The sequence below is a fragment of the Gymnogyps californianus genome, chromosome 5 (assembly GCF_018139145.2).
Source record: "Gymnogyps californianus isolate 813 chromosome 5, ASM1813914v2, whole genome shotgun sequence".
Taxonomy (NCBI): Eukaryota; Metazoa; Chordata; class Aves; order Accipitriformes; family Cathartidae; genus Gymnogyps; species Gymnogyps californianus.
In genome coordinates, this window is record NC_059475.1 from 6,242,875 (window position 1) to 6,264,250 (window position 21,376).

The following is a 21,376-nucleotide window of genomic DNA, read 5'->3' on the forward strand; positions in this document are numbered from 1 at the left end:
GATATTTCTGGCTCTTGCACTGTGCACCTTGCCCAGAAAAGCTCTGACAACTTCATCCACCTGCTACATACCAAACTGCTCTAGTTTTTCACAGTAAGTGCTACAAATCTTTGAGCAATTTTGGATTTCTTAGACATGACAACAAGCCATTTCCATCCCAAAGGAATAAGATATCTCCCAGAAGAATACAAACTGTTTGAGTGCGCTGAGAAGCAGGGATGACTCAGACCTTGGTTGTTTCCTGTTTGTAGCCCCTTTGCAGACCATCTGTTTAGGAACCTCAGTGGAGACGGCTGAATGGAAGCAACCCCCAGCCCGGGGGGGTGTCTCTGAGACTGGCCTCACTCACCGTGCCAGATGGATGTCACGAAGTGCAGCCAGGTGCAGCAGGCATGCCAAAGACAGCCTAGCAAGTCTTTGCTGTAGGTAGTTTTTGAATGTTTGTAGATTGGGCCAGTGAAGCCTTCAGTAGCAAAAATTGCGTTTCTGGCAAACTCCAAATATTTCGGCATTTAAAGTTTATCAAAACAGGTTATGAATATGCATATCAGCACATTGCCCATCATTAGAGAAAAATCATCATGGCTTTCATAGAACTGGGTTTTTTATTTTGGTCCTTGGGTATCGGGAACTTGCGCTCTGCCAGAAATTGCTTAGTTTGTTTGCTTACTTTCAAAATGCTGTGCAATCTTCTTGTTAGATCAGTATGAGTAGCCTTAAATATTTTTTTTTAACATGGAAATTGAATATCACTAGAAACCCTTAGTGTAGAAAAGAATAATCTGTGAGAGTCTAAGTAACAGGAAATAAATGCGTTGATGGAACCCATATTTGTGTTGGCAGGTCATCTGGCAAGCAGTCCTGTCAATAGCACTCTGGCATCTCACAGGAACAAATGCTTGCTAGAGAGTAAGAGTTGTGCAGTCATGCCAAAAAGCCATGTGGGAAGAAGTCTATTTATAATATAGGAAAGAATCAAACTACATATCGAAGTCAAAAAAATGTTTGAAAGATGGAGTTCAGTTGACCTAACTTTGCAGTTTTATTTAGCAGTTAAGATGAGGATATTATAATAATAATGCACGCTTTGAGAAGAAAATTTGTTTGGTACTAGAAATGAAAAACATATAAAGCATAACTGAAGGAAATATCAAAGGCATGAGGCAGAATTGGGCTCTGTCGTTTATTCCAGTGCAGACTTTGGAAGAGAACTCAAAGAAATAATGAGTTTGGCTTGCTTCTCTGTCATAAGTATTCTGCAAGTTTTGCTGCAAGCAAAGCTCACATCGACAGAGTCTAGTTTCATCTGCAAGCATATACGTTAAATGCGTTGTAAACAATTTTGCTTATTTAAAGTATCTGAAATGCAAACTTGGTTTTTAGTCAAGCTTGTAAGGTCTCACCAGGAAGATGCTGTAATTTCTAAATTATTTCAAAGAAAAAAAGATAAAAAGGCTGATGATCCTTGAAAAAATGTTCGCATGCAAAATCCTGTATTGAAAAGCTTTGGGGAGGGTTCAGAAAGCTTTAAGCAAATTGGGAAGGAGTTCAGAAACTGTTTCCAAACCGTTTCACTCTGGAACACTTGATGGCGTTTTTATTAGGTAAGCTGTCAGTCTAGTAAATAGGCTTCATTCAGACAAATAATAGCATATTCATTTTTTATTAGGAGAGATTATTTTTAATCACAAAGGATCTTGTTTGCAAAGTCTACCTCAAAGACTCCCACATCATTAGCAAACAGATAAGCCTTTAAAAATATTAATTTTTATTTTGATTCCCGCCCCCCCCCCATGTAAGAAGTCAGTCTTAGTATCAAAATTTTATAGATTAAAAGTACCTACGTAAGATGCAAGAAAGCCCTGTGGCATTCTGGCCAGAAGGACAGAACTCAAATCTACAGGACCCAGCCAGGGCCTGGCAAGACACTTTCTTGCCCTCTGTTCTGCTATCCTCCTTTGGCCGCTGTGAGAAGGGTGGTGGTGTTTTAAACTAGAACTCATGACGTGCAGATCAATGTCAGCTTAGGGTAACAATATGAAAAATAATTGGAGATGATGGTTGTGCAATAGCTGAAGGGATGCGATGTTTATCAATCAGAAACCAGACAGGGAATGAAGCAGACCTGTCGCTGCTCCCTAGCTTGGCTGGTGTCTGAGAAGTGCGGCTGTGGCAAGTGATTTTTAAAGGCTGTTACAGAATCTGATCCTAATGGTTAAGGCAATCATATGAAAATTGAAACATCTCGAAAAATCTTATATTTCATTTTGGGAGATAAAAGAGAGGAAGACTTCTAGGATATAATGTTGCACTTCATTATTTTGAATATTAAAGACGATGAGAATTGGAAATTTTCGTTTTCCACTTTCCTAGAGGTAGGAAAAGCTGTAAACATTTGAAAATGGAACAGTGGGAAAGAACTTTCTTCATGACAGCCTCACCTAAAAATCCCAAACTTCCTCTTGTTCTGTAGAAATGAGTACAACATGCTGACAAATTGGGTATATACACTGCGTGTATAATTTGCTAAGGTACAGTCTTGCGCAGGAATCAAATTCCGAAACGAGAGGCACTATGCACAGGCATTTATTCTGCTGAGTTAATAAGGCTTCAAGCTGGCTGGTTTTCCTGGCATCCCATGTGGATTTACTGGTTCAGGTAGACAAGAAATTAGGTGAATGTGTGTACTATCATTCACTGTACATATGCCTTTCTTATTCAAAGGGAAGAAATTTAAGTTTGCAGAACTGTAATAATTCTTTCAGTCCAAACATGCAAATCACTCAATACAGGTATGAAATGACATTCATTATTTAACAAAACAATTATTTATATTGATCTTTTTTAATCTGTTCACCTCCTCATCACTTTTTCTAGTAGTCAGTTGCTCTATAAAACTAACAGTTCCTCACTGGAGAGCTGTTAAACAGAGAGTATATTGCAAATAGTAACCAGCCGGGTTTGTTTTCTCCTGTTCTCCATTATTTTTTAAACCTGTGTGTTTGTTAGTAATTCAATGCAGTATAAGTGACACGAGGAAAGGGTGGTTCAAGCTTTCAAAACTGGTGTCTGAAGTTCTAACTTTTCTTTGCAGAGAAATTAGGGTTCGATCTGTTCCCTGTCCCCGTTCCCCTGAGGAGTTTCAAGATGTCTTGCAGGCAATTTGATGGAAGCCAAATCCCTAAGGATAGTTATAAACTCTTCATGATCTGAAACTTATAACAAAAAGAGAGGCTCATCAATGCTATTTTTAAAATTTGATTATTTTCTGGGAATATATTGTATCAGAGTAAGAATAAGTCATTATGTTTTGATTTGGGTTTTGGGGGGTTCTTTTGGTTGTTTTGGGGTTTTTTTAGCAATCGTATATTTTGGAAACACTTATAAATCTTATGTAATTTACGTTCCTTCCATGAATTTCAGTGGACTTTGAATTAGACACTGGAAGACGAATGCTTTTTAAACAAATAATTCTGCAGAACTAAGAATAACAAGGTGGTGGTCATAACGATCATCTCATGACTATCAGTAAATTATGGTGCATCCAGCTGTTTTAGTTACTTTATGTCTCAGCAGAGTATGCAGTTGTGATGTACAAGCAATGATACATGTATCAGGATATCCAGTTAATGTAGCAATACCTTTTCCAGATTATATGGGTCATTTCTTTTTGAAATAATTCCTTGTTATGTTATGCCATGGTCTAGTATTTAAGGCCGCAAAATTATGAAGCTATCGAGGTAAATGAAAAAATACTGAGGTATAAATATAGTGCAAGCTCTATACAAAAAAAAGCAGTGCATATTCTTCTTGTTCATGTCCCTTTGAACCTTAAAAGTTGCAGGAAATGTGGAAAAACATGCCTAAAACAGCCAATATTTCAGTGGAAGGAAATTCACTGCTTATATAAAGTGATAGCCTGGATTGTAGAGTAACTGCCCCATATAGCGGCCCATTTTGAGTGTAAGGAGGTAAGTGAAAGGCATGAAATGAAACACATTTTTCCAGCTCACAATGTTGTGCGGTTCCAGCAGGGAGAGACTGTAGACAGATGAAGTAAGCTAAAGTAGTTCATAAACGGCTTCAACTCAGGGCCTAAATCTTTCCCAGAATCCACAAGAGTCAGAGGAATATGAGTTCTGAAAATGCTTTTTTTTTCCTCCTTTACTCCCCTCCCATCCAAATGTTTGCACAAAAGAAAAGGTAATTTAACTTGTACTTCATTATGATCTTGCTTAGTAACGTACAAAACAATATAGCACCAAGTCACTTTGGCGTGGTAAATTTTCAGGTAGAAAGTCTTGATTGCTTATATGGAATTAATCCTTTACAAGGGAGTGCTTTAATGAGGCTGTATATTAAAACATTCCCTTATAAAATTTGCTGAAAATGCAGTGTGTAAAGTAGTTAACAGTTTGCAATACCTGGCCTCTTGATTTTTTGTCGTTATCCTGATTTTTCAAATGTCACTTAGTTGAAATTTTGTCTATATTAACTGTTTATTTTATTTTCTTTTTTTATTTCCCATGTCCAGCGAAATGCCTCAGCAGAGAAAGAGAATCTTCACGTGGCCTTGAGAAAGGAAGAAAATCAGAGCATCCAGGAGTGTGATTCTCAAGATGTAAGCTTAGCTCACCCAGAAATCAGGGTCTGATCTGGATTGTATGAAAACATTAATGCCTTAGGCGATTATTGATGTGACTTACTTTTCCTAGTCTAGCTGCTACATGTATTTTATAAGCCAGCTATGTTCTGCGTTAAAGTGCTGAGGAGCAAATGCTCTTCGCTGTTAATCTATGCAGGTATACTCTCTGGGTTTCTTTTAAAGACTACTTAATAGAACTTGTAGAGCTGTTGCAGGAAGAGCAGCAGTGGAAAAGATGTGATTTGATGTTTAACTGTTTCAAGAATTGGCGTGTTCCTGGTTGAAGAGTTGCTGCATTACAGTGAGATGCAGAACCTTGTTTACATAATGTTTCCACTAAGAATCAGGCACAGCTGTCACAGATGCTTCATTCGATAAAACAAAACCTTCGGGGAGATGTAAGAAGTGACAGCGTAATAGTTGAAAGTATGTAATCTCGTCCACTGTCAGTCTAGGAAAGCCACAAGCTGTGTTTTTCTTATGATACGTCTGACAGAAAGCTAAATCTGCTACTTTTACTGAGGCAAAACTCTCATTCAAACAGCATGGTGGGAGCTGTTAACAGAAATCCCCAATGCATGTATTATGGCTGCAATTATAATGATACAAATAAAACAGGAAAAACCAGAAAGAATGAGAGAGAGAAAATCTGTTGAGAGAGTGCATTGTCTGCTCAATAGTCCAAAAAGTATAGTGCTACCTTGACTAATTTGCAGGTGAAATACAGAAGACGGCAGGAAAAAGCCTGTCACAACAGCTCTTGAAAGAACTACTGAACACATTACCTACCTCCAAATATAACACTCCTGTGGAGGTAACTGGGTAACTTGCTGGTAGCAAGCATAGCAATGTGTAACAATGTGAAGAAAAGTTTGGAAAACAAATCTCAGATAATTCAGTATCCAACAAATTTGTATATATTATGCATTATATATTATGCATTTATTACAACTATGTTACTAGTTTTATTAATTATCAATTATAAGTGACTTCCCCTCTGCCACATCCTCTGGAGGGGGGCAGAGAGAAGGAGAAATTGTGTATCCAGGAGAAGAGTCCATAATTTGCTTTTGTGCACCTTTCTTAACGTCTAAAGATGAAGTAAACTTCATTTCTTACTAATAAAAATTGAAGGAGAAGAAAGAGTAAGATGTAAAATTCTGAAGTCGGAGTGAACTCCATTTAGATTATGACTAGAGGTTGGTTACCACCTGGGAAAGTTATGGACAGTTTGATGGAATATAGGCTACTTTAGGTAGAGGCTGAATTTATTTAGGCTGAATATTTGTGGAAAGAGGTTCAACCAACTTTTTTTTACAGAATTGAATACATTAAATCAGGGAGCAAAAAAAAAGGTTGTTTCACAAACCAAGAGAGAATTTAATTTCTGTATCAAGTAATGCAATGGAAGACACCTAAAAGATGTACTTTTCCATAAAATCAAGGATTTATTTATTTTGATTAGGGTGTGGTGGTGTCTTCTTGTGCTTCTAGCAACTAGTATTTTTAGCCATTTAGTCAGCATGGTGTGCTGCTTGGTATGAAAAATCTGAGAAAGCAGAAGGCTCTAACGGGAGTTAGAAGTCTTGAGGAGTCGAACTATTTTTCATGTTTCAAGTTAAATTAAAATCTACCCTGTTCCCTACCTTCATCCAAGTAGCATTATAATTCAAAGAAAAAGAAATAAGGCTATATATCTAAATTTGAGTAATAGGATTAAGTTTTATATCATTTAACCTCTCAATTACCATATTTTAAGACCAATTTTATATGCTATGGGACTCACATTTCCTTTAATTTTAAATCTTTAAGATTTGTTAAGTCTGTATTTGACAAAACCTCCTGTATGGAGGAAAAAGTAGTAAAATTAGAGAAAGCATACCATAGGGGTATTTAAATTCATTGTGCCTTGCTAGATAATGTTCCTTATTGGAAAATTAAGCAGGCAATAGTTTTATCAGTCTTATCTTGCTTTTAAATATGTTGCTGCTATAAATTCATTTTCCAACTGAAAAATGGGTATTATGTAATATTCATAGTTCCATTCTGTTCACATTTTTAAAAAATCAATCTAAGATTCACACTAATACACAAAGATTTCACTGCGCTGTGCTTGCAGTGTCTGTTGAAGGAATGGCTTTGAGCGCCAAGTTACAAAAAAGATTATTAGGACAGCCACACCTCCAGGCAAGGAAGCCATAAATAGTGTGGTATTTATCCCAATCAGAAACAGAATCTCCAGTGTAATTAAAAAACTTACAGATGCGGGAAGACATGTTCTCTTTACATTAAGTGGGACTTTTTAAGGTATATATTTTTTTTATTTATTTCCATGTTCAATTGGAAATAAAAAATGTTCAGTTTGTTTTTTGTTAATACAAAACCAATTGATTGGTATGACTCAAAGAGAATTCCAGGAGTTAGTTCTTTGTGCAGATAGCTGCAAAGCAATACGCAGCCAGGAGCTATTTTGAAGAGCAGCAACCTGCATCGTGCAGCAGCATGGCATGCAGGACAAACTGCAACAGTCCGGTCCTAAAAGTGAAAGAGTAGATCTACGAATATAGCTCAGGTAATACACAATATACATAATATGTGAGAGAAATACTAATTTTCAAATTGTGGCTGCCTCAAAGTACTGTATTTTCTTGCCAGAGGGACATTAAATAATTATTTTCTCAGAGAATTTTCTCCATTTCTATGCTACCATCCCACACTGAACCATGAAGTTTTATGAGAAATCTGTCCTCCCTCCCAGCATTCCACACTTGAATTTTCAACAACAGCTCATTTTGAGCCTGTCATGGGAGAATAAAACATCCCAGTTTGTTGGAATCCTCTGATTTCACTTTAAATACCACACAAACTTCAATTATGAAAATGGGAAAGTTTTCTTGTGAAGCCAAGGACTGATTAAACAAAAGCAGTAAAATTTTCAAAGAGAACTAAAGCATTAAAATACATTTTCCACAACTGTTCCAACTATTTTACAAGTCTAAGGACCTACCTTGACCACTTACTGTCCTGTGGGTTGCTCACAGTGATGAGTAAAGTAATTTTCCTGGTTGTTTAAGGTGAAACTTTTTTTCTTTCTCTTACACGCACTGTCCATCTGAACACGGACTGCATGGGACACAATAACAGTGCAGATGATGACATTGGGCTAGCAACCTCTTCCCACCTTTTACTATTTTTTTTTTATATCTTATGTTAACAGATATATTTTTTTAGAGACAAGAAAGAATTCAAATTAATTAGTTTTGAGGAATGAACTAAAAATATCTCTTTCCACAATTAACCTTCATATGATGACTTTAGAGATACCACCTTAAATCCTGAAAGAACTAGAAGCAGTTTATTTTCCTAAAGGTTCATATTACTTCAATAGTACAAAGCTGTGATTTGTACCTGTGAACACTATCGCTTTGAGAAAATTCCAGACTTGGGAATACATTAGAGTTTTTCTTGTAATTTTATCGTTATTTGGTTGTGTGTGTTTGCGTGTGTTTTTATCAGAAGTTTTTACAGCTGCTACACTCCCAGTGAGGGAAGTATAGCCTGGATGACAGGTTCTCATGTACAGTTTGTTTAAGAAAAATAAATGAAGGTTGGGGCCAAGATAAAAGACCAGGACCTTAATGAATATGCTTAAAACTAAGATGTTGCTTAGAAACCTAATATTCCAGCAACACTTTCTCAGAGCTTTGCAAAGATCCTCTGATTGTCTGTCCGATAAACAATGTGATTTATGTTTTGGAAGAATTACTGTAGTAAAGACTGACTAGAGAAGAACATGCAATGTTTCAGTTGTTAAGGCAAAAAATAAAGGGAAATAGCTAGTTGCTGGTCTCAGCCAATATTTTTTAATCTGTATGGCTAAGCTTCCCTCTCTCTGTCTCAAGTTTGTAATCCTACTGCAATTTCTTCTTTATGGTTTTATGCATGTTCATAACGATTAATGTAGTTTACATTGGAATGAATACAAATGAAGATTTGTTTACAAATTGGATACAGGCAGGCCAGATTATATTAGCTGATTTTGAAATCAGATTCTGCTGATACCTTAGCTGTCATGAAATTTGACATGGGACCTGTAGCAGCCAGAAGTAGGTACGACATCCTGTAATACATCATCTTGATTATTTCAAATCATCTGAAATTTGTCAAAGACCAAAAAAATCTTAACTTCCGTTTTATTTTAAAAGTTTCCATTATTTAAGTGATGATGATGATGATGATGATGATGATGATTATTTTGTTAGAGGAATCTTGTCAATACTGTTTTTTCTTAGTCTAGTCCAGAGATGTTTTCCCTATGACTGGCTCCTGAAAGTCTTTGTGCAGAACCAGAGTTCTGCAGAGCTCTTTTCTCTGTATCGTTTCCATTTTCCCTCTTCTCAAAAGCTTTTGGGAGCTTTTTTTGGCTTTTACACCAGAATGTACTTTGTCCCTTTTTCATATCAAATAATTCTTATGCGTGTAACATGTAATTTAAAACCACCTATTTGGTAGTGCTAAAACATCAAACAATTTATCAAGTGATTCTTTGTTCTCTGTTTTCATCTTAGATTTCTTGCTCTTTGTCCTTGTAGAGTCTTCTCCGATAAATAAAAGTGATAGTGCTTTTATTTACTGCCTTAATTTCCTGCAGTAAACAAACACTGCATGTTCATTAATCATTCAGTGACAAAGGACACTGAGTATTGGAGCAAAACTTGTACATGTTTCTAAGCAACCACAGCATTTTGCTTCATTTTTCTCTATCAGTTTCAATTGCAGAGCTTTGATCACATTGTACTCTCCCATTGCTTTCCCAAGGGAGTACTGAGAGAAAAAGAAATCATCATTATAACAAATTTTCAGCCTGATAAAATTCTTAAAGTGAATTCAGTAATTCTGTTCCCTAAATGAGGACTATGAAGGTCGTAAGAAGTTACATCATCTTAGTTTAACCGTCCACTCAGTACACTGTGCTCTGAAATAGGAGAAGGATATGAAAAACTGCAGAGGTGTCTTACGAAAACGTACATGCACGCTTCACATACATCTTGCTCCATATCTTTCCTCTAAACAATGAGGGTGAAAGGAGATTGAAATACAGATCTGTAATAAATTCATGAGCAAATCTGATAAAACATGTCCTTGAATAAACTGTGGACCTAACTTGGCTAATGACGACTAAGATACCTAGTTTGTCAGTTGACCTAACCGTGCCGTCCTTTTCTCCCGTACCTGGTTTAGTTTCTTCAGAACTAGCTCAGTACTTTCTCCTCCATTTTACTCTACAAACATCCCGCGTATCTGCTTTAGTGCCCGCTGAAGCCAAAAGAAGGTCTGTAGTGATGCGAAGGAATGCTGAAGCTGCAATGTTTGGTCTACTAAATCCGTATGATACCCTTTATCAGCAGCAGAATTATTTTCTAACTGTAAAAGCTGAATATAATATCACTTATTTAAACTTCTTCATTTCCTGTCCACTTGTGATACGTTGGATGATTATTTGAGCAATAAAGCCACTTATTTGCTGTGTTGATGCGGTGGAATACCCTTCTAGTTACCTTGTTCAGCGGTTTGTGGATCAAATTGCATAGTTTAATAGCCAAGGGACATGCTGAATTTTAACTGGCTTTTTGAAAGTTTTTTTTAAATGAAGATGCACACTTCGCTGATCCACCTTTATAATTTATACATCCAGCTGTGAACCTCTCCAGCTCTGCTGTATAATTGACTAGGTGAACTGAATACTGTAACTTCTGAAATTTTGCATACTTTACCGATCAAGCTGATATTTTATAACCAGAATTTCATACAAAGATACTTTGTTAATCAAACTGCACACTAAATTAATAAAGGTGGCACAGTATTTCAGGACATATGCCTCACCTCAATTTTTCTATCTTGTCAAATTTCTCACTTACTGTTCTCAATGTTTTTTTTCCTCTTGTATATACAAAATGTATTGCTTAAGGCAAAATGCACTTGTATGAAAATTTTATTTTATAGATAGTTAATGTTTTTCTTAAAGTTTATGTAGAGCAAGTAACAAGTGTTCAACATCACTACATTTGGTCTGTTTCTCTACCATGTAGAAGAAAATCGTAATAAGACTTCTGTTGTGCTTACTCATAAAAATTGTAAATGTTGGCCAAGCTAAATTTTAAAGAGATAATAAGAAGAAACTATGCAATTTGAAAAGAGTTAATAACAGTGAAAACAGTGAAATGGCATGGCCAACTATCAAACACACTTGAATAAAATTCTCCAGAATTTCTTTTTCCTGAAGCCTTTTCCTTGGGAAAGGTTTAGCTTTCACTACTTGGAATTCTGACTGCTATATGTTAGAGCTTTTAAAGTTGAGTGTTCAAACATTAGATCCTTCTTGATGTTTTATGATAAAAATTCAGTATATGTAATTTAATGAATATAATGTTTGTCTTACAAATATGCCCATAATTACAAAATATATGGCAGACATACTGGAAATTCCAGTCAGAACAACTTAATGGCAAGGTAAAGAATGCTTCCACACATAAAACATAGAGTTTATTCTGTAAAATTAATTCATTCATTGGTGATATTCTGGGATCTGTCACTAATGGTTAGATACAACACATTAAATTATTATAGTTTTTATTAAAATAAGGAAATACTAGGGAAGGGGGAAAAAAGAGGAGGCAGAACTCTAAGCTTCAGAGAAATACATCTTTCTGTCTTGTTTCACTGCTCTGAGTCATAAAACTACTTCAAGGACTAGTCATCATTTACTTAATAACCATGCACTTGGATAAATACTGACTGTGTTTATAAGTATTGAAGGTTTGCTTCCTGAGTCTAGAAAAAGGAGGTTGCTTGTGTGGGCACATGCTAATGAAGCTAGGACGAAATGTACTTGATTGAGAAGTCTTTAGGAACTGAAGAAAATATCAATAGCAGAATCCTTCTTCATCTCTGATGAACCTATAAATGTGACAGTTGCAGTTAAAGCTTTAGTGTTAAGCTTAGCTGGGTGAGGAAAACAATGAAATGGTCTAAAGGCTCCTTCCAACCTGGTGAGGTAAGCATTGTTTGTGGCCAATGAATAGAGCAAATACTAACTGAATCTCTAAAACATCGGTTTAAAGTATAATGAGAAATTGGAGAATTGAGAATTTAGTGTAAAAATGCATTTAGCTTGCGTTGTGTTTTAAATGCCTGTACGCCACATGGGATTTTTGTGAAATATTTGAAGCTGCAGTAGTGTATTGATATAGGGAACATGGGGATTGTGTTTCTGAATGGGACTGGGAGTTAGTCTACCATCCCAGCTCCCTTTGAAACTGCCACCCTCAGTCTCCTTAAAGGAAGGCAGAAGAAAGCACAGAATGTAGTTAAGGATAAACTGCCCGTTTTGTTCTAAATGCCAGTGGCAGAAAATAGACTTTGGTGAGGAAGTTAGAATTTTAGAATATTCTTTTGCTGTCAGTTTCATTAAATGCAAAACAGTACGCTGAAGTATTTTTATCATGATTTTGTGTTAAAAGACGTCTTTTCACCATGCTAACAATAATTTGCACCGTTTTTAACGTCACAATATTTTGTTCATCAATATTTTTCAGCTAGACCAAAGCATGCATGTAGAATTATCTTATCCTTACTTTAGAGCTTCGCAGGTATTTAGTCTTGTCCACCTCTGCCATGTCCTCTGCCTTTTGATCTGCATTCTTTATCCACCTGTCACTTCAGGCACAAATAAGAAAATAACCAACGTTATTATGTTGTATTATTATGTTGACCCTAGAGCCACATACCACACTTCTGGATCTCTGGAAAGACACTAGCTACGGGACAAAGGGCAGTCATCTAGACACAGTGCCTTCATTTTCCCCCGGGTAGTAGAAATTTTTCTATCTTTTTAAATTTTTGGTATGTAGCTTAAAAGCCTGGCTGAACTTCTCTGGAAACACTAAGAAGGGGGATAGGCAAGAAATGGTTTCATATTTATTCCAAACTTTAAATCATTACATTGAGGTTGAGATATAAGACTGCGTTGCCTGCTGAGTCAGCTGGGACTTGTTCAGATGGTGACAGGACATTGTGCCTGTTCCCTGCCCTCCCATGAAGCCAGCACAGATGTAAAACTTACCTGTGACCAATAGAGATTATGTGCAGACAAAACTCCTTCATCTTCTGTGTGATGTTCCCACTCCTCTCCATACAGCTTTCTGCACAACAGCAGGGGAAACAGTCCATATTGTGAAATGTCGTGTTACACTTGGCATGAAAAACAGAGCATCCTTGAAGTATTGCTGACAAGATTTTAAATTACAACCTGCTTTGTTATGATGGTACAAGAGGAGTCGATGGAGTTGCATTAAACTAACAAGACTGACTTGAGACCTTTTTTTTCTGGGACTTATTGTCTTTCATTTTTTTTTACCTTCTGACCATTGTTTCTACCTGGATGTCTTTAGTCTTTTCTTACAGTCTTAGCATTTTATTAGCTTTCCTAGTAATAATTTTTCTAAAATATATTCCTTCTTTGGAAGAGTAGCACTTGAACTTCTCTGACAGAAATGGGGAAAGCTGCTTTCTGCGCAGGTGTATGTATCTCTGTACAAGCGTACGCTGAGGGGGGTATCGGTTTGTACCGGCCTTCCTCCTCCTTGGTGGTGCAAGGAGTGAAGACAGCGAGTTATGAGGGGTAAGGGTGCGCTCTGCTCTATTCCGTGGCGTAGAGGGTTTGTGTGTGAGCTGGAAACGTAAGTGTCCTGCATAGAGGCTCTCAGAGTTGGCATCTTCCCAGTCTTCTCCCCTTCCTCACCCTCACGCCTCCAAACAGGGCAGCTGGAGCACCGGCTCTTGCGGGAGAAGCACCCAGGTACGAGTTCGCCCTTGCATCCCTGATATGCTGAAATCTCGATTCAAAGCTTGGCAAAATCCCAGTATCTCTTCCAGCAGGCACTTCTAAAATCTCATCTTCATAAAATAGAAAAACCACGCTGACAACATTTCAGCCCCTTTATTTTCTGAAAGCAATTATTTCTGCTTTTTGCTAGTTTCCACCATGTCAAGCTATCATTCTGTATTTTTGTAATTAGTGTACCTCTCACAGGAGTGAATCTGACAGAAAGAGAGGCTCGCATAGAAGAGCAAACAAAACAATCTTTCTACCACTTGGCATAGAGGGAACTAGCAAAAAAAAGAGTTTAATATTTGGCTATTTTTGTCTGTATGTCACTCATGGCTGTGAAAGGTATTCTAGTGCATTGGTTTTATATTTCCCCATTTGTCTGAGGTGGTCTTTAGCTGAGGGAAAGGAGGGGTGTGTATGTTTGTAAATGTATGTGTTTATATATACATATACCTGCACATATACATACACACACCTGTGTGTGTATACGTATATATAAGCACATAAATATACACAGAGGTGTGTATCTATATATGCATGTGTTTGTATATATGTGTGAGGGTGTATATGTACGGGATTCAGTTTAGGTTGTGTTAAACCCAGTTTAGAGTTACAGCAGGAGATGCTGTTATACCCATCTGTCTCGGCTTTAGGAACTGAACTGAGTAAAAGCCGAGAGCCAGTGGACGTATACAGCTCATCCATAGTGACTGGTTACAATTCTGGCTATTGAACTGCTGTTGACTGATCGCACATTGAAAGTCATCGCTGTTGTTCAATCTGTAATTTGCTTGTTAATGATATACAAGGCTTCACTGTGACAAGGAATCAATAATGAATGCTTTACGCTTTAACAACAGAAAGACATAGGAGTTGCTTTGTTTAGAAAAATGTCCCATTCTACCATCTTTCTCCAACAGTGATCCATATGGTGTGTAACTAAAAAGAAAACAACTGTGAGTGAACAAATGTGAAATACTATAGACATAAATCTTCACTGCTGTTTCCTACCAAGATGGCCTTTGTTATCTAGTCTATGATGACAAGAGTATGAAAGATTAGTCACTTATAAAGCATTGTTTTTATCATTAGTTTCTATTTTCTCTAAGGCAACCTTTTTTTTTCCTTCTTTTGTATATGTCTTAAATGGTTGCCCTATATTTTTATTAATTTCAATTAATATTTTTGGATTCGTATCTCCTATGTATTGTCTTGGTGAAACAGGTTACCTGAATTTTTTTAGTATGTACAGTTAGAGTAAATTACGGATTTGTAAATGATCTTATCTTTCATTAGCATTATTTCTGTCCTCTTCATTACACAACCTGAAATGCTGTTCCTTTTTTGACCTGTAACAACTTTTGTCCTCAAGCTGCTCACCTAGAAGTCTCCGAAACCCTCAAACTTTTCTAAACATGACTAAGCTGAAAATATTTTTTAATCTAGCTCACTAGTAAATATATAAAATACAAGTCCTGCCAGGACCACACATTTAAGCTTTTGAATAATCAAAATTTTATTAAAAATTTCTACTCTTTGTCATCTCACTCTTTAGTCTTCATCTAGAACATAAACCATTTGTTATTTGATTTTTTCATAAAAGGAGGAGTAGGTGCTTTATCAATAGGGTTTTTTTTATCAATGCTACCTTGATTATTCCCTACAATGTAGTATTAATCCAAGTTGTATTAGCTATTGTGTATAGTGGGAAAAATTTGAAAAAGAGTCCCACCATCAATCACTTCAATTGCACCATCTCAGAGGCTCACTTCAGTAGCTTAAACATGACTAAAGCCCCCCTGAAGTACTATAAAATCCTTGGCAGCACCACCATCTCTCTAGAAACTTTCAGGAGGGAGGCAGCTGTCTCCCCTCCAAATAGTTTTCTTAATAACATGTTTCATTTTTGTATTCACACCTGTTCATAGATCAGCTTTGTTACAGGCAAGGGACTGTCAGAATTTCTCAAGTGCAAAAACTTAATGAATTTTCTTCCCCCTTGTCAATCTCTTATTTTTTAATTAACTCCAATCTAATGTCATTTCTACTGAAAGGATATTTATAAAATTTTTTGACATTTAATTTGCATGTTAGGGTGTTTATTTTCAGTGTTCTCTGCTGAGTGAGGCAGTTTTTATTGTGTTGCGATTTAAGCTGCTATAGGATGAATTCAGATTTACTTTGTTTTCTTAAGAGTCTGTCCAAAAAAATGCCTCAAAACATACCATTTAGAGATTTTTTTTTCTTTTTGTTCATGATTCCTTTGCTGTCCTAGACACAAATAGCTTATTCTATCCTAGACCAAAGTTATCAACCATAATGTAAAAAAAAAAAAAAGTTGCAGAAATGCTAGCAAACCTTGTAGTGGATATTATTGGGAGTTTCTTGTTGAAGGCATGTTTGCATTCATATTCCTATGAGCAAAGCTCATGTCCATATACTAATGATTTTTTCACCTTTTTTCATTAATATGTTCGATTATGTCTGATGTGTAAAAAATATTTTATCTAGGCTTGACTTAGCTTCAAAAATCTTCAAGGGCTTATGCTAAGCAGGAAACGTTTCAGAGGAAGAGTTACATTAAAATTTAAAATAGACAAAATTACTGTTATGTTGGAAAGAGTCTTGATGACTTAAAACTTAAAAAAAACCCCTCATTTATTTTCACTCCATTTAAATGTATCAGTTTTAATAGCAAAACAAGTAGAGAAATTCCAATGTAAACACATTTTAAAGTAATGACCAAAGATTATCAATATTTTACTGTATTTCACATTTTAATTTCTTCACCTATGGCATCATTAATCCCACTCCTGAAGGGACTTTAATTTAATTACAGCAGAAATTTCAGTGCTGGGTAAATCTCTACTTAAGACTCGTAACACGAGATCTCTTTGGTTCAAAAATCTACTGTGTAATTAATTTTATTTCTGTTGTTCAACTGTTTTCCCCAATATTAAAAAGCACATTGGCAAAGAAAATGGCATTATTGCTGGAATAAAATAACAACGATGAGTCTAACAAGCTTTTCTGTACCTAGAGAGTCATCTGACTTCCCCATTCGGGGAATTATTATATGTTTCCCCACTCAGGGATTGTTATACCCAAGAGATCTAGCAGTTTAGACAAGAGAATAGTAATAGAGAAGTCCTAACTGTAATGCTAGTTTCCAGCTGTTTGTTACTATTTCCTCACCCATAACAGATAATTATAATTACTTGTCTCTTCCATGGAACCACTGTAGGAATAAACTTCACTATTTGTGATGAGATTTAAACATGAGGAAAAAAAAAGCTAGATAAATGTTGTTAAACTTGCAGCCACTTTAGACTATTATAGGGATTATGGGAATATGGGATTCGCTTAGCTATGAGAACTTTGTTCCATTTCATCAACTAGGCTAAAAAAAACACTGCGATTTTTTTTTTTTTTTTTTTTTTTTAGGAAAACCATTAATATTTTAGGAAAAAATACAAAGTAGTTATTTCTGACATTTGTGTTGACAGGTTGGTAAGACGTGTTTGGGAAATCGCAATAATTCAACATCTCGTTTGAAGACAGCAGAAACAGAGACAAACTTTCAGGTATTCTGTTTCTGAGAAATTCTCATGTTTTTATTAAAAGGTCTTGTAAAGCATGCAATTACTTGAAGTATATTTATGCCTTCCACACTAATGCTTTTGAGACAGAACTGCTTTCTCAGTTCAGACTTCGACTGCACCTCATTGCAATTCATCTGTTCAAAATGGCTTCTGGTTGGTAACAATTTGCAAAACTGTTTAATACTTGAAGAACTGGACTATCCTAGTAGTCAAATGACTTAATTTAATAACGTGATGTCCATAGCCCTGGAAACAGGAGAAGGGAGAGATTTCCAAGATAATTATATATCTGCAATTACGTGAAGCTGTATGCAGCCATGTTACCAACGGAAAAGTCTTAAGCAAGTTGTACACCTGAACTCTTCATTTGATAGACCAAGAGAAAAAGATAAAAATCGCCATGATTATAAAGGAGCATCAGACTCGTATGGTTTTGTACTGTCAAAGATTGTTAAATATGCTTCCTTTATTAGAGATCAGAATCCTTTTTTAGATGCAGTTGACGAATACCATATTCTGTTATAGTAGTTTAAGACTGGTACATCAGTTGAACAGAAATACAGCTCTGTGTGCACTATTGCCATGGATTTTTAACATTTTTATTTGCTTATGTATGTGCATATCAAATATGCAATGCTTACACTGATGCTATTTTCACCTTCAACAGAAGTTGCACAGCCCTCCGTGGACTAAACCCGAAGATAAAAAATCACCTGAAAGAAATGAGAAAAAATTTGAAGAGTCTGTTAGTACAAAAGAAAAAAAACTCTAAGCACTACTAATCTACGTTAAAAATGCCCATCACTTGCTTCCATCTTCATATTCTTTTTAGTCCAGAGGCATGAAATGTACCAGGTTTCTAAAGCATGCATTTTTCACTATTTTATGAGTGTTTGTAAATTAGTCTAGAATAGACCAATCAGTACCTTCCAGCAATAATCCAAAATGGATGTTTGAAGAAATGCTTTGTAATACAGTCTGGTTTTCGAACTCTTGTTCTACCTGATCAGTAATTGCGTACTATAAATTAGTTTCTTTGTAAACAATAGCCATTCTCAAGTATTTTCTCAGTCTGTTCTATTTCATGTACCTTTATGGCAGATTAGGTTTTAAATCAAGTTAAGAATTAAGGGGCAGTTAATATGGGGAAAAAAAATATGTGTGTAAACATAGTTGAAGTACAATACAACTCATAAGAGCAACTGTAAAAATGGAACAGTGAGGGTCCATGTATACTTAGCTTTCAGTAATACCATTTCAAAACTGCTTCCTTAAACAATAAAAGATGGTTGGTTGATTGTTTTTTTTCTAACTGCTATCACAACTAGTCCATTCTTGAGCACTGAAGTGTTGACAGAAATGCAGAGTTAGAGGGATGGAGATAGAGAAATCACAGCTTTTAGGATTCAAGCAAAAATTTTTGCAGGTGGAACTGAGTTACAATTTTATAGCTTGGGTACCAGTCATGGGAAGTCAGTTCCATCCCTTATATTTGTGCTGTTCTCAACAGGTTAAATATACTTTAAATGGTAAAACCCCATTTTGTCCACTACAGGTGGCCTTTGGTCACTCCAGCAGAGAGGACCATTTTGGTTGGGGTAAGCTCTGTGACTCCTAGGGTTCTTCCAGTTTCTCATGGGTCACACACCCTAGGACAAGAAAGCAGAAAGGAAGGGAGGAGAAGGAAGAGCGAATGCTTTTGCTTCTTTATGTGTATGTCATTGTTGGTCTAATTTAGGAATTCATATGCCTCATCTTGTTGAGATGCAAATCTTTCAAGAACTAGTGCCTTAGGAACAGTTAATCACCTGATGCAATGCTTTTATGCTTTCCTCTTGCATTAAGTGTTTTAAGCAGGTGTAACGTGTAAACTCCCACCTTCCTCTTACTACACACAGCGGCACATTACAACTTTTACTAGACTGAAAGTAGTTTACTTATATTAGTTTGCTTTTCCTTGCTTTTGAATCAGTTTAAAAAGCAAATAGACAAATCTTTTATTTCGTTTAGTGGTGCACTCTGCTTCAGTTTTAGCATTTAAGATTTTACCTATCCTTCAATAGTCTCATCCAATAGCTGTCTGTTCCTTGACAGCGTGAATAATATTTCACCCTGATGTCTTGGATATGCTCCTCTACTCAAAGGTAGATATTGCAGAATGGTAGGTTTCTCTGCCTGGAGAAATTACAACAATTTTAAAAAGAAAAGAAACTCATGAGCTGACCAAACGATGGCAAAGTACTGCTCAACAAAGTTGCACTACTATCAAAGAAAAGATTATCCATGTTAAGTGTCAAAAGAAGTGAAATCCTGGCCACAAAAATAATCAGAAAAGAGATGTGGCTTTTCACATCTGTATCCTAAAATCAATCATCACCACATCGTACCTATCAAATACAATATGAATTTATTTCAGGCAAATGTGGGCTATTTTGCCCACAAAATGTAGACATTTTGCTGCATTTCAGTTATAGCCACCACAAACCTGGCTGAAGACAGTCTGCTGTATTTCAAAATTTTCAGTGAGTGAGAGACTTGTGATCCTGCCATATCTACAGCTGGCGCTAATTTCTGGTTATGTCAAAACCAACATTTCTTTGCATATGGCACACCTTAACTGAAATATCTGAGGTATGGGCTGAAAAGGTCACTGAAACGGTTTTAGTCATCTGTCTAGAAAGGACATGGATCTTCACGTATGTGTCCCAGAGGAATGAGGTAAGCTGTCCTACCTGGCATTCGTTTCACCTTTCTAAAGAATTCAGCAGTGCTGACAGCATATCTACTATTGTTACAACTGCTTATTACTGCTGTGTCAACGGATGGCTTGGGGTTGGCGTCCACAACATGAAAAAAATGTACTTTATAAGTCAGCAACCATCCAGCTTGCTTTTGTTATTTTTTTATCTTTTTTAACATACATGAAACCAGTGAATAGTTGAGCAGCCCTCTGCTTTCTGGGAATGTGCATCATTTAATTGGTATTTCACCACCAGAGAATTAATGTAATAAATCTGTTTACCATCAGAAAAACAACACAAAATATTGGGGTGGGTGGGGTGTTGTGAGGTTATTTTTTGTTTTGTTTTGTTTCCAAAAGGTTTATTGTTAGAAACTTTCCTCTAGCCATGGGATCGTGGTCTGAGGTATGTTTGCATGCATGGATGCTGTCACTTTTGTATGTCCCTTTTCCTAGGTGACGGTGAAGATCAGGTGAGACAGAACTGAATAAATGTCGGTGGGGAGAATTAATCCTCTTGCTTTGATTAAAGCTGTAGAAATCAATTATGTCTAGTTTGAGGATTACTTGACTACCTTCTGACGGGACATTGATTGCCACTCATTTTCAGAGTGATTAACGGTTTCACTTCTTGAAGATGATGAGTGGGGGAATCCCTGCTTATCTTCATAACTACTATTTTTAGAATAATCCACATAATGATACAGAATTAAGAAAAATGATGGATAAATTAATCTTTTCTCTGTATATGGTGTAGGTATATTTGATATATTTTGTAGGTATGGCTTAACAAATATTGCTGTTCTGAAGATTCTAGTCTTGTATTGAGAGGTTGGTACACATTTAAAGTGAAATCTATCCTTGATGGTTGTATCTCAGAGAACTACAGTTCAAAAACATATTAACATCTTTTCAGTTTGAAAGGAAACTTCTTTTCAATTTATATGTGGAAAAAAAGAAAAAAAAATATTTTAGAGAGGACATTGGAATGTACAAGCATTTGTGTGGTAAATCAAAGATTTTTAAAAGAAAGGAAAAAACCCCCTCACAATAATGCTTCCCAGCATTAACATTGCTTGTCACTAGCAAAGGTGTGTATATTTTCCCTCAGTGGATCAATAACCATTCTTTCATTCCAGCTGTGAGACTGAGTAGTTTCACATCCCAGTGCTGGGATGAAGCTAAACAGACCTTGCTATTTCCTCTGACTTGTAGTTACTCAACATTATAAAGAACATGGTCATAAATGAACTTCAGTCTATACAATTTAAGTCACAGTTGCACTTATTTGGTCTCTCTGGAATACTCTAAAACCCTTTTATGATCAGGTTCGGAGAGAACCGTGTCACTGGGTCTGTTTCCCTGCGCAGACTCATCATAGCACAGGGCGGCACATCTTCAGAAAATGTTTTGTAATTCCGTGCACTTGCCTGGCAACCAGGTCATGGACCGTATCCTTCTCTTTGCAAATAAGGATTACACATAAGGAGACAAAACGT

General features: G+C 36.3%; 1 protein-coding gene across 1 annotated transcript in view; it reads left to right on the top strand.

Moving 5' to 3' along the window:
* The window catches only part of LUZP2 (leucine zipper protein 2), a 209,685-nt gene extending 191,232 nt beyond the window's left edge, over positions 1-18,453 (top strand). Inside the window, exons 10-12 of the mRNA XM_050898228.1 lie at positions 4,535-4,621; positions 17,042-17,119; positions 17,805-18,453. Of these exons, the coding sequence (XP_050754185.1) occupies positions 4,535-4,621; positions 17,042-17,119; positions 17,805-17,909 (270 nt within the window). The 3' untranslated portion in view covers positions 17,910-18,453. The remainder of the gene's footprint in view (positions 1-4,534; positions 4,622-17,041; positions 17,120-17,804) is intronic.
* The last annotated feature ends 2,923 nt before the right edge of the window (positions 18,454-21,376 follow it).